Here is a 14,566-nt window from a genome sequence, read left to right as displayed (position 1 = left end):
CCGCATGATCGGGGAACTGTCACTGACAGCAGTTCGGGAAACACTGACTGGTGTAGCGAACAAGCCTGCTGTCATTCTCTCTCTTTCTCTCTCTCGATCACTTACTCTCTTTCATTTTCCCTCTCTCTAGACATATTGCTCTCTGTCTGTCTCTTTCTCTCTCCCCCTTCTCTCTTTTTGCCAACCTCCCTCTTCTTCCTTGAACGGAGAGTACACTCTCTCTTCCTTGCACTCTCTATATAATTTTGCAGCACACCTTTAGACAGCGGCGACTACGACAAAGACATCACAACTATGACAAAAGTGATGATAACGTCTACGACGAAAACGTTGACGTTTTTGATGTGACAACGATGGTAATTAAAGCCACCTTTCATTTTGCGAATAGTAAAGTGTATATAGTAAAGTGATAGTAACACGCTATAGTTACAATCGATCACGCAAGATTGCGTGAAAGATCAGCGTTAGAAAAAAGCACTGGACTTTGTGGAGCAATAATTATATATCGGCCATATTTATTGTCCTAATCATTCTTATGCGCTGTTCACATTACATTGCCATCTTTTTGGCAATTATACGAAGAATTTCGAGAAATCCGAGTTATTACGATTTTAATTTACAATACAATTGAAACTAGGTTGTATGAATTTTTTCCAGATAATTCATAAATTTGTCCAAAAATATTTACTGGACTATTTAATGGCAAAAATTAGAATAATAATAATTTTGATAAAAATTTTAAGATAATATTTTTAATTATGTGTAAATGTATCTCACATAATGCCAATCATAAAATAATTGACATAATTTTTCAACGCACACGTGTCTTCGGATAATAAAATGCTCATCGTAAAAAGAACACAAAGATAGCATCGTATAAATAATTTTTACGTAATTGCGCAATTACTAAAACAAATATATAATAAGTATACATCGATATCAATTAAATATTAAATCTGTTTCGATATTAATCGGTGAACAAGTGGAACAAAAAACAATAAATGTATAGATACAAGATAAACAGTCGATGAACTTTGTCACTGTATGACAAGAATGCAATTTAATGTAAAGCATAACGACTGCATAATACGTCTGGTATAGACGTAATCGATCGGTTATTCATGTTGCAACACTTGCAATATAATTGGAGAAATGTTCTAGCAAATTGTCGATGGTGATCGTGTGATTATTCTATATCGGTCGCACATGATACGATAGGTAACCCATATGGTGCAGTATTTACGAGCTTAAATAATCTAAAATTGATTTATAGATTGACTTATTGCGATAAAGAGATTTCTAGCGATAGATTCAAAACCATTTCAAACATATAATGAAAATCTCAGTTTTATAAATTATTCGATTATTTATACCTTATACTTATCCTTTCCTGTGTGTTTTTTTTTAATAAAAAATAAGAAAAAATAAAAAATAAGAATCTATAATTAATAAATTATCTAGTTTACACTATAATAAGATTTTTTAATTAAAATATATAAGTAAATGCATCATATAAGGAAGAAACCCCTATATTTAATGAGTTTCCGTGTAGGTTCTTGATTACTAATCTACTTTGATTATATCGTTCTAATTATCTATTTGAAAAATCCAGTCTAATTAAAACTGAAGGTTTTTAGACTTTCGCTGAGAAAAGAAACCAACAGCAAATCACTTTCAAAATAAGTACATTTTTTCTAAATGCCAATTTTGAAGACACTATACAGATGCGTGCATGCTTTGCAGATGAACGATTCATTTTAAACATTTTAATACCGCATTTATGTTTTCTTGTCATTCGGTACAACATAATTCATAATAATTGATCACAGATTTCAAAACCTTACAAAAGTATAATGCTTGTGCTTCAGGTCTTTTTTCAAAGTTTAACGGTTATAATTATTCATGTTTTCTTCTTCTTTATATTTGATAATATAAAAACTGAATTAAGGATGTATTAGGTACACAGCAAAAAAAAAGATTAAAATTGGAAATTTACTTTTTCTACATAAAAATAAATTTTCTTTCTTATTATCTTTATTTTGTTAAAAAAAATATGTGTATATGTAATACATCCTTAATTATATACGCTACGATTCTTGCGACTATAACGAATGCCGTCTTCCTATGTTAAATGATTTTGCAAATTACTCGCACGTAACGATCCTAAGAAGAGAGATCCTAATTCATGTCACTATCGTGAAGACACGCCGCGCCATCCGTTGATTCTTAGATCTCGCTCGTTTAAGAAGCGAAAGTGCAGACTCTTGCGATTCTTCCCCTGCAGGTCTTGCCCGTTTTTCATTTTCTCCTTTTTTTTTCTTTTTCCAGACCATCTTCACTGTTTATGCCAGTGTAAGAATTTTAATACCTCGTCTGTATGAAAATATCTTCGCTGTTCCTTTCTCTCCGCCGTCAGGCGATTCTAACGATCCGTAAGTATCCGCATAATTAACGTTATAGAGAAATATAAATTGCTTGGACAGCGCTTGCTTGTGCTGCAATTTGTCAAAATGGTCATTATCTCTTTTCCCTCAAACCTCGCCGCTCGCGGTTATAATAAGCGCTACTATCGGGTTTCGAAAATTACTTCTCCGCAGGGGAGTTTATTTGTTATACGTTATATTCTTCTATATTCTTTTCCGCATGTCAATGCGGATTACCCAATAAGCTAGCGACTGCTGGAAATCCCTGATTTCATGTACCTGACACGATTACGGTGCGCAACAAATTGGTGGCTTCTTCTATCGTTTAAATGAGATTTTATATAAGGTAATTTCGATGGACTCTTCAGAGACAGCTGAACGCAACCGGGCAAAACATCGTACACAAACGTATCAAGTGCCGTCTGTAAAGCTCATAACTTTCGGAACGTGGTTTTATTCGTGGTTTCACATAGCTCTCACTCACGCTGCAGGTTTTGTGTTGTATGAAATAAGAGCAGTTATAACACAGTTTGTTTAAAATTACTTTGGATATCGTGTTATGAAATTGGAACCAGCAACAAAACACGCTGTAACAGCAAGTCTGAAACAATTAAATCATATACAACTTACTTACATATATGACTTGATTAAAAATCTGTAAATAAGTCTTTCCAACATTTATACATATGTAGATATCTATTATTTATAATTATAAATGAAAGTTATATGAAATTCTACTTAAATAATTCTAGTAAGGAACAAAACAACTTTTCTTAGAAAGCGTATAGAATTTACTAAATCAAACTTCATGCGTTTATTAATTTATTTGTTCCAACTTTATTTTTGCAATATTATGTCATCGCACTTTATCTTTCACATAAAAATTATCTCAATAAATTTAAGATTCTTACAAATAATAATAAATGCGTAGTTGTCTCGCAAGTTAACACTTTTGTAAATTGAATTAAGTGTTGTTTGGCGCAGTTTGGGAGAACTACGTATATTATATATAAATTCACGCGAAATTATATTATATATAAGCGAGTAAAGATCCAAGCTAGACTTCGTATTCGTATTAATTATGAAGTGTTATTGTCTTTTTAGAACAGTATAATTATCAAAATGTTACATGGTTCATCTATATTTCACTGATTTGAATATAAAATAACAATACGATAGAAAACTTTGTTTTATTTATATTCGTATGTACGCAAATAGAAAATTAAAACGTAAAAAGTGTTGAGAAATTGCGGAATCTCATGCATGCCTCACGTGTATTAGTAGCAGAATATTTTGTTGGATCTTAACAAGTAGATTAATTAGAAACGAAAGCAAAGTGTAATGATTTTCCAGAATTTCGTAAGCGTATCATACGAATGTCAGTAGAAACGCCTAGCAACTAGTCAGACGACAACGATAGAGGGTGAAAGAGAAAATGAGAAAGAGAATCGAACGCAACGCGGTAGCGATTTCAGACAATTAAATTAAAGAATCAACTGAGAACTTGTGCATTTTCCTAGAACGAGTAACGAATGCAGAAAACAGGATTTGGATTTCAATTGCTGGTCATGTTATATATATTTTCGTAAGAAATTCGCGCAAAATTACATATACAAGAGTAATTATAATTATTATTACAATAATAACTATATGTTCGTACAATACGAATATATATTTATGTATACATGTAACATTAAGAATAAATTGCATTCATGGATTGATCGGTGAATGGATAAAGTTTCACATCGCAAGTGCATCGGCGAGTAAAATGTGCAGGGCGACGTCGCGCGGCATGCGGCAGTTGATTCGACGTCGATCGATCCAGGCGGAAGTGATTCATCTGACAAATTCTTCAATTTTCCTTCCTTTTCTTCTCGTCTCTCTGCTTCCTCTTGCAATTGCAAACCGTTTGAATTTATCGCAAATTGTTAACAACGCGCGATTACTTCATAAGATCAGTTACAAGTTATCGCGTTTTTTTGTTCTTTCTTTTCGTATCTCTTTTTTTGTCCGTCATCAATAGACTTATCAATGCACAGGCTTCGAATTATCCTCGGGACATCTTTACGATATTATGTAACGAATGGCACAATCAACGAAGGATAACGATATACCTCATGGGCTGATACGGATCAGAAATTGATCAGCAAAGCCGCATGTCGCGCGATCGTAGAACAGTCCTGGAGGAACGGAACGGTCCCGGCAAACAGTTCGCTCCAGTTCGATCTTCAGTCGACAGATCGACTGCGGAACTGATCGTAACCACGTGTTTATTTCGGCAGGGCCGGTGGACGATCGCTTCGACGATCGAGTAAATCTGCGAATCGCGATCGAATCACAGCGGACGTCTACCGGCATCTCTTCCTCTTCCTCTTGTGTGCTTCTCCTCCTACTCCTCCACTCCTCTCCCCTCTTCATGATCTGAGATTTCTTTTGCCGCGGATGAACGACCGGCTCCTCTCCTCCTCGGTTTGTATGCCCGCTTCCTTCTTCTTCTGTTGCTCTTCCTCCGCTCTGGCCCCGATTACATGATTATGCACTTGCCTTTCTCGGCCCAGGGATTGTTCTTCTTGTCGGGCGCGTGTATCAGTGGGTCATTCCTCTCGTTCTCTTCCACATACTCCCGCATCCTGCCGAGAAGAAGAATAAGAGGGTCAAACCGTGCGCCAGTCTCGCGTAATGCTGAAATTGCAACCTGACTACATGCGTTACTACTCCAGCACAGCTTACCTAAGACTATGGCGCAATAAACATGCGATTGTGATTCGTTCTAGTGGAATTAATTCTTCATTACGCGACCCTTTATCTACTCGTCGACTAGCGTCTTTTATTTATTCATGACATGCGTGTAAGAGCTTGACGATTAGACAAATTCGTTTTCAAATATGAAATATTTGTTTCAAAATTTTAGAATATTGTCATAAAAATAATATATCTTTTTGTATCACAAATATATTTAAAAAAGTCTTATAAATCTCTAAAATACTCATAAATCCAAAGGTAATATCCTCCTTATTCTTTTATCAACAATCATATATAATATATTATTTTTGTATATAGCTTCGCTAAAAAGTATTTTTTATTTAGAGAGAGAAATAAGAAGAGCCTCGGACTTGGTCGTTTTCCAGAATCTCCTGGAGAATGTCTCGCGAGACGTTCGTGCACGCGCGATACGATTATACCTCCGATTTAGTAGATCACCGATAAGTTCGCGCCTCCGCATGTAGAGCGGCCGATGCGAGTCGACCAGCCGGCCAATCGTTCATTTTGCGAGGAAGTCGGTGAAAGGGACTCGGTTCGCTCGCACGGCCGATTTTGCGTTCAAGGAGAGTCGCGCGTAAACGGCAACCAACGGTACGAAGCTTTCGAACTTTATTGCTTCTAGACGCGCTCGCCAAGCGCAAAACGTCCGTGGAATTCCTTCCTGCGGGATACAAGAGCACCGGTCGGCTACGTACGCGCGCATTTAACCCTTCACTGCGTTTTATTGCATATAAATGACGGCTGAAAACTTAACATTGTCACTTAAACCTTCAGCGTCAGAGCATGTATGAACAGATACGCGACATTGTTTCGAGTGTCAGCTGCATGCACTGCTTACGCGCACAAATGACGAGGTCAACGCATACACTTTATAGCTGTGTGTATTTTTTAATGAATTCCCATAGAAAAGATTCTTTTAATAGTATTTATTAATTCGAGTAAAACCGTAAGTAAGTACTTTGTGTAAAAAAACGAAGAGGGTAATCACTTAATGTAATCATGGGACGGAGTCCCTGAAATCATTATAAAATTTATATGAAATTCCGATATATAATCCGATAATTACATATGCAAGTACAGGAAATAATTGTGTAATATTAGATAAAATCGTTTACTTTATCAAATGTATAGTGAGGAAAATTATTTGCCATCAAATAAAATTATATAAAATTAAATGAAATCATGCAATCTCTGTGGGACAATATTTCAGGTAGTGATTACTCCCTCGAAAAAAAAATGTGCAGAATCAAATTGCTCTTCATTGCTCATTTTGCACGAAAAACTTATATTTTTCTAAATTTTCACAATACGAGTAAAAAAACATTTGGCTTTATATCTATATGAACTGTGTAATGGGCAAAAGAATATTTTTCTCATATCGTATTCCTGAATTCTTGACCATCCTGACTAAGCTTGATTTTTTTTGGCTATAATCACATTTCGTGATGCTTGATCGGTATCGATTTATTAGAGTTCGTGCAGGAATCGCGAACTTTCACTTATCAGAGCCCGTCGCGCAATTTTTAAGTGAGGGTGAACGACCTTCTCCGAGACACCCGTGTCGTAATGTTATCGATTCATGTCTCTACGACGTCTATTATTTAGCGAACGTCGTTTATATAATGAGCGGCAATCAGAAATCAGAACGATTCCCGGAGTCGCGATGTCAAACGAGAGTTGTCGTGCGGATCAGTTGCAGAAATGAAATGAATGCGATTCTGTTCACTTCACGCTCGAATTCACGGTTTGTCTCACTTTCGTGTCTTTACGGCCTGGCGGATGGAAGTCTCAATTTAACGCACGAAGATTGAGTGAAACTATCGCTTGACAAAAATGCCAGGGATTTTCTAGTATTTCTAGTTTAACTAAATATTCACGCGCTGCCGACACATGATATTTGTGTGTCACGAAATTTAAAAGGAGAAGCATGTGCCAGTTAATAAGATTAATTCTCTCAAAATCCCAATCAGAGGTATTTCAATAATTTATCTTATCGTATTAATGACTGTTAACGCTGCTAAAGTATTGCGAGTAATGGGACTTCCATGCACGAATAAAGTATCGCGTAAATAAGAGCGTTTGAGAGAACACGACCCACATTGTGTGCCGATGAATGCAACAGGCATCGGGTTCACAACCGAGTTTAAAGGAGGTCATCCTAAATTCAGGAGGAACTGAGACGCGCAACGTCGGCACACATTGCACCGCAGCCGTCGATTAATGTCGACATTTTGCACACGGTAATTTCTGTTTGTGTCGTGTGTACGACTATATGATCTCGCTTAATTAAACCGGAATTAGATCGTTACAGCGAGAAACTGTCCGTGGCGTATGGGCGCATCGTTAATGGACGATACGATTCGACGGGCATGCGGGAAGTACAGACGCCGATCTTTTTGTTCCGGTGCGTGGTTCCGCTTGCGGAACGACGCGGAACCGGGCGCGTTCAGGCCGACAACGATCGTTTCTCGCGCGGCGGTTTTCGAGGCGAGTATCGTGCGCGAAAGCAAAAAATTTCCGCGGTCTCGCGAGACTTCTCGAGCGGTGAAAGGCGGCGGGGCACCCGCTTCCACCCCCCCCCCCCTCTCCGCTCTCCGCGCGTCGCCTCTTTTTTCTCCTCTTTCTTTTTATCCCTTGCCGATCGACCTAATCTCGCGCTCCGATAATACGACGATACGATTTCCACGCCCGCTTCCTGATCCTTCCGTTCCCTTTCGTTCCGTGCGATATTGACGTAATACCGGACCTTGCAAAATATCTGTGATGCAGGTGATCGGGGATGCCTTCAGCATCAAATTGATATACACTTTCGCCTGTTTGCCATCACATACAAGTATTGATAGTTTTTAATATTCATACCACAGTAATAATCAAGAACAATAATGTCCGAAAGAGTATATTAATAAAAATAAATAGGAAAAAATTTTTTTTTTTTTTTTTTTTTTTTTAACAAAAGCGAAGTATGCCTCTATAACGCATAAATTTTGTTTTGCAAAAAAATTATTGTAATTATTTGAAAATAACTTGTCTACTAAAAGATAAAGAAATTATCAATCGAGTGCAGTTGTTTTGTGTGTAATTTATAAGACAATAAGTACTTTTTTCGAATAGGCTCGTTATCTGCGAAAGGTCGTTAACATCGCGCCATTAAATCGATTGGAACGTGAGTTAAATTCGCAGAGCGTTTTGCGAGCATTTAATCTCGCAATAACTTTATCGTGCTCGATTATTAGCGAGAGTGTGACATGCGAAAGATATAATTAACTGAAGCCGAAATGGACGCGAGAATAATCCTCGCGTAAACTCTTTCCGCATCCTATTTACGCGTGGCGAAACCACCAAGACATTACATTGAGAGACGATCGAAATGCAATTGGGGCCAGTTGCAGCTCAATTAGATCTTCACTGATTATTGAGTCATCATAATCGCCGCGTCAGCTTTTGTACGGACTCTCGCTCTCTTTCTCTCTCTTATCGCGCTCGTACTCGCGTATACATAAATGCGCGTTCCCTGAAAGTAATCGTGTGCCGTAAAAACGCGATTAACGCGGACACGCACCGCCGTGTCCAAGGAGATCCTGTCCCTCCATGAAACACGGGGACGCTGTGCACAATTCAGCCTTGACTGTGCCAGCAATCCGCGCGACTGTACTTATGGGCGCGCGAGATGACTTATCTGGGAAAAGGCGCTGTGCTTCGAGGCAAGAAAAATGCGATCGGGAACACCGGAACACACCTACACGTAATTAGAAGTATGCATTTTGATTTGCACGATCGCAGTTTTAACACGTAGCGGAAACTCAATTTTCTACATTTCGTGCATAACGGATGAATTTTTTAACAATAAGTTACAATAATCAATGTAATTCCTGAAATGACAGTTCATGATTCCTTTTTAAAAATTAATAAATTTTAAAATCAAGACTTTACATTTTGAAATATTTTGCTAATTAGCTGTCTCATACTCTCTTTAACATTATAATTAATAAAATATTTTTTACTTTCATTAGAGAAACTAAATAGAATTTCACCTGCCGCATATTTTATTCTTCGTTATATTAAAAAAAGTTGCTTGTATTAGTAATTGTAGTTATACTAATTACAAATAGAAACATTGGTTTCTATAATTTTTTTTAAACAATGTTATCCTTCAGCTAAAGCAGATATAGTTGAACCTTGAACGATAACAACCTGCGTGATTACGTAGGTTTATGCGCAAACCAATTCATCTGGAAAGGCATTCCATGATCACGCACCGGCGAAAATTACCGTAGATTACTGAGGAACTGGAAACTTACTTGTTACCGTTAAATAGCCTTCGCGTTATTTGCCTTGTACATAGAAAATACCTGAAGTATAGAACAGAACTTCTGAAGTATAAGAGAAATTTGTAACGAATAGATACACCCGTGATGTAAAAATAAATGCACTATCTCGAGATGACAAACCTAATAATACTTCTTATTTGTTGTACTATTTAAGTTGTATTAAAAATACGTAGTAATTATTCAGATATTAAAATATACAAAAAATGTGTTAAAAATTAAAGGAAATAAATAAATTAAATACTATAAATATATGTACGAGTATGTGTATAAACGTATACTATTGATAATAAATATAAAATAATAAATGATAATAAATATAAAATAATAAATGAAAAATAAACCTAAATATTTATTTTTTATCTTAGTTGCAACTATTAGTAAACTTTCGTTTAAACGAGGCAGATAAATAACTCTTCTTGAACTTCCTTAAATAAAATTAAGTAATAATTAAATATCTAAAAAAATCACGCATTTAAGTACAGCACATGAAACTTGAAATAAAAAATGGCAGCTGTTCAATGTCTGCAGTTAGAACATTACTGAAAATTAATGTAAAAAAAACTGTATTAAATTAAATTTATACATAAATGAATTCTATGTATGTATAAATAATTAGATTATAAATAAATATTGTGGTAAAGATTTCAAAAATAAATTACAGATTTGAATGTAATATTGATGAAAAAAAAATCTTAATGTCTCTCTTATCACAATAAAAAGTAATAAATTTCAATTCAATTTTTTATCTCTAAAGTCCGCAAAATTTATGTCTATAAATCTATAATGAACAGAAATTGCGAGGTACTTTTTGGGACATCTACGTGTGTGCGAGGGTGACAGTCTTCTCAAATCTACAGATGTGTAAATGATACATAAGCGGGGAGGAAAAACGATGGACAACTAGCGAATACAGGTAACACAACGATAACGACAACGACGATGATGAAGATAATGATTCGACTGGTGCCGCGATGCACTTACGCCGCAATGCTCTTCGACAGGGGCCACCGTTCCATGGACGCCTGGTACTTCATATTCTCGATCTGCTTCTTCAGTGCGTCCTTGTCCATGGTGGCGAGTACACTGGGATCCATGGTTACAGCCGCACCCCCCTTGTCGCAAATCGAGAACGGGATGGCGCGTGCGCCTACACAGGAAAATCAATAAGGACGGCTTGAGAGTAGCTATCGGACGCTATGTTCGTAATGCGAACGATGGTCTCATCAGGGTTGAGAGGAAAAGAGGTATCGGCCCCGCGAGAGAGAATCCGAGATCTCATCACAATGATCTACTGATCACCGGAGATAAATTCATTTGTGAAACATGACGAATGCAAACCGATATAAAGAAACGTCAGATGGAACCGCGAAGAATGCTTGCTATCCAGTATTGCCTTTTGCATACGCAGTTTACTGATCCATGGTTGAGAGATACACTGAATACAAGTGCCCTTTGACCTTTGAATTGCAACGAGCCTCTTCTATCTTCCTATTTCGATGTTTTCAATAACGAGATGTTTAAAGTAGTTCTAATCATAACTCGAATCACTTAATTTATATCTTCAGTTAATTTCAACTATTATAATTAATCTAGAACTCTATATAAGAACACTTTTATTTTTTTGTTTATATTATATTATTTGTCAATCATCATCTTTACCTTAATATTTCTATTAATTTTATGGATTAACAGTACGCATGTTTTTAAAAAATCAACGTATTTCATAAAAATATAAGTCTTCTTATGTTGTTTCTAATATACATTACGCATGTTTCACGGTGTCATTTAATATCCCTAAAGATAATCTTAGGTTAGTGTTAAAAATAGATTTTATGACCTATAATCACCTTTATTATAAGATTGATACATAACCCCATTAATCGTAAAAATACGCCTGCGTTGTTACTGACGTTAATTTGATCTTAATAGCACATCATGGAACGACTATTTAATTATAGATAGTCTTTGATAAAGCGCATACCGTTACAACGTCTGATTATGATCTTGCGTTCACGTGATTTATGAGAATTCAGAAAGTAATTTTGCAGAAGAAAGCATTTGCTGCAGTGCACTCGAGATCATCCATTCCACCGTCCTTTAGAAGGACTCCACAATGTTGTTTTCCATTGTAGTTGTCAGGCGCGTTAGCAATTTTTAATGTCCATTTTGAGTAACCCATAGCTTCCAAAGGTTCATCCATAATCGTGCTCCAATCGCCCTCTTCATAAAGATCGTGTACGCCAAGCCACGCCTGATTAACTTTGTTCTCCTCTAAGATATGCATCAGCAATTTTTCCTCCGAATTTGAGTTAATGATAGCCAAATGACCTACATCGATAGGTAGATACGCGTTAATCCGATAAAGTTACGTAATTATTTTGTATCGGTTTTATTGAATGCCGTATTCTTCGTATAAAAGAAAGTTTAAGAAATAGAATTTACATTGAAACATTATTGCTCATAGAAAATGATAGAAAGATGACAGAGCGCATTTCCGTCATCAAATAAAATCACTGTTAAAAACTCACCCCCTTCTTCAATACAAATTCTACGAGCTTTGTTCCATGGCAATTTGCGAACGTGAAGTTTATGAGCACCTATGCCAGATGTTATAAGGTAATCGTTTCCTAACTTTTCTATGAGATTGTTACCGTTTTGCATTTTCCATTGATGCGGCCCGTAAATGTAAATAATCTGCTGTGCCGGAGATAAATTTCCATTTGCGTTTGGTAATAATTTTCCTGAAGCTGTAGGAAAATTTTATAAATTTTTTGAGAAATATTTCTTCCTAAACAAAACGATTACAATAGAATACATATACATATATGAAATAAATTATAAATGTCATAATAAAAGATAGATATTCAATTTAACATTCAAGATGTACCACAGTTATAATATAAATTTTTTTTTCTTTCTCTTCTTTAAGTCTTACTTAGATAAATTACCAAAACAAGATATATTTTACGATTATTTTCTTATATTAATTTACTTATCAATCCGTTGATCGCTGTATCAGTTGCAATTGCATTTTCCGATGCCGCACAATACATTAGTGCATATGAAAGCACCACTGTCACACATCGTAACATAATTATCATACTATCACGTTGAAAATTTAAATTCTCGAGAACAAGTGTATTATGAGTGACAATAGATGCGCTTATTTATACTACGTGATAAAAAAAACTGCTACCACCCACTTAAACAGGAAATAACGATAAGCTTCTTGATATCTCTCACTGCGTATTAATATTTTGTGTTTAAAAATAAAGAAAGTAATGAAGCTAATTATTTCCTTAAAATTTTGTAAAAAAAAATACGTTAAATTGCATGTGTATTAATCAATTAAATAATTAAAAAATAAATCCTTCAAAATTTGATAAATGTTCCTTCTGTATATGTATCTATACTTTAACACGCAGGATGTATAATATTATTTATCAATTCGAATTATTTGAATGTGTCTAAGTTATTGCAACAGGATTCTCACTGGAATTTCCAACATTATCAATACTATTTATCACGATATCATTTATTAGAGTAACCATATAAGAGATATCGCGACTAAAATATTACATGAATTACTCATAAGTTGCTAAATAAAATATAATGTGAATAATCATATTTAAGTATATCATACGATTTCTTGCAACATAGATCTTTTACTTCATATGTTTAGCAACATATTTAAATTATTAAAATATTAAAAATTTATAAAACATAACTCATAAACGTAGATTTTTTAATTGTTTAATGAAAAACTTCGTTTATTTCATTAATATGTATTAGTAGATATTTTACAATCCTAGTTAAACATATAAAATATAAACGCCGCACTTAAATGAATGTTCCGCAAAATACAATGTAACGCGTAGATGCACGCAGGATTATTCTTATAAGAGAAGATGCAGCGTAATTGTATTCCAATAAAACTCAAACATCACTGTAATGTACGATTTATTGCTAACATAAAACAACAATAAATTTTTGCATTTATAGTGTTTGCTCGATTTTTATATTGCCCTTACATTCTTGTGAAGATAAGAAAATTCACAGTTAATTTCTGTGCGCTATTTAATGACATTTAAAAATAATTTAATAACATTAATAAATTTCGCTTGTTTTTTGCAAATTAAAATAAATAAACGGTCTATATCGATAATTTAATTTAATAACATTTACAATTAATGGTGGATTATTTGCAATTTTAAGACAAAACTATTTAGAGGCTTCAAGTAAATTAATTTTTTTATGATCTAATTAAAATTTTTGTTAAATAATAATAATTATTATTTTATACTTGTAAATCGGTTTGCAATCGTCGCTGTTAATTTTGATCACTTAAAATTTACAAAAAATATAAATCGTGGAAAACGTTCAGTAGTACTCACCTAAGCGAAGAACAGCGGAATTCTGCGGCGATGTGACTTTTAGTAGGCTTCGCTATTCGCTTAAGGAAGCCTTGAAAAATCCGCGCAATCTAATTTAACAATAATTTCGCCGCCAATATCTTGAATCGTCGTCAATACAGCTACGTGTATTCGTTGACAAAAGAATATGGGAATGCGTATCTCCGATGTCTAACTATTAGTTTTATATAGAATTAAAATATAATTATTAAATTAAGAATTTTAATTATACAGAAAATATACATATAACTTTATGAAATAGTTTTTTTAGTTATAAATTCGATGAGATGTCATACTGCAGCTTCCAAGGGCCAGCCTATTTATCATTTGTATAACACATAACTAAATAGTGTACCATCAAGAAAAAACAAAAAATGTTGGATAAAAGATTTAATTCCAGGATGCAGCAGAAAAGAGGTAAAACTTGCAATAAAAAATCGATAGGCTTATTAGAAATAGAGATAGCTCCTATAAATTGTAATGCAAATCAGTCCAGGAAGAATTGACTGAGGAATAAATAATACAGGAAAGGCATAAGTAAATAAATATAAACAAGTGTAAAATAAATACCAATAACAGCATAGGAAACAAAACAGTGAGATTATATGATCAATTATATTTATATTATATATAAATAGAC

The 14,566-nt window shown here is 34.7% G+C and overlaps 2 protein-coding genes across 2 annotated transcripts; both read right to left on the bottom strand.

Moving 5' to 3' along the window:
* Positions 1-4,083: 4,083 nt before the first annotated feature.
* Positions 4,084-10,655, bottom strand: Ggamma30A (guanine nucleotide-binding protein subunit gamma-e). The gene is made up of 2 exons (XM_018548688.1): positions 10,496-10,655; positions 4,084-5,053 (listed from the first exon to the last, which is right to left on the bottom strand). Exons 1-2 carry the CDS (start codon positions 10,606-10,608, stop codon positions 4,948-4,950), a joined length of 219 nt encoding a protein of 72 aa, XP_018404190.1. The 5' UTR covers positions 10,609-10,655; the 3' UTR covers positions 4,084-4,947.
* Positions 10,656-11,354: 699 nt separating this feature from the next.
* On the bottom strand, positions 11,355-12,637 carry LOC108780871 (hemolymph lipopolysaccharide-binding protein). The gene is made up of 3 exons (XM_018548687.1): positions 12,507-12,637; positions 12,043-12,261; positions 11,355-11,842 (listed from the first exon to the last, which is right to left on the bottom strand). The coding sequence occupies exons 1-3, from the start codon at positions 12,613-12,615 to the stop codon at positions 11,544-11,546; spliced, it is 627 nt and encodes a 208-aa protein (XP_018404189.1). The 5' UTR covers positions 12,616-12,637; the 3' UTR covers positions 11,355-11,543.
* Between the last annotated feature and the right edge of the window lie 1,929 nt (positions 12,638-14,566).

The sequence above is a fragment of the Cyphomyrmex costatus genome, unplaced genomic scaffold, assembly GCF_001594065.2.
Source record: "Cyphomyrmex costatus isolate MS0001 unplaced genomic scaffold, Ccosl1.0 scaffold75, whole genome shotgun sequence".
Lineage (NCBI taxonomy): Eukaryota > Metazoa > Arthropoda > Insecta > Hymenoptera > Formicidae > Cyphomyrmex > Cyphomyrmex costatus.
This window is presented reverse-complemented; position numbering and strand designations above follow the sequence as displayed.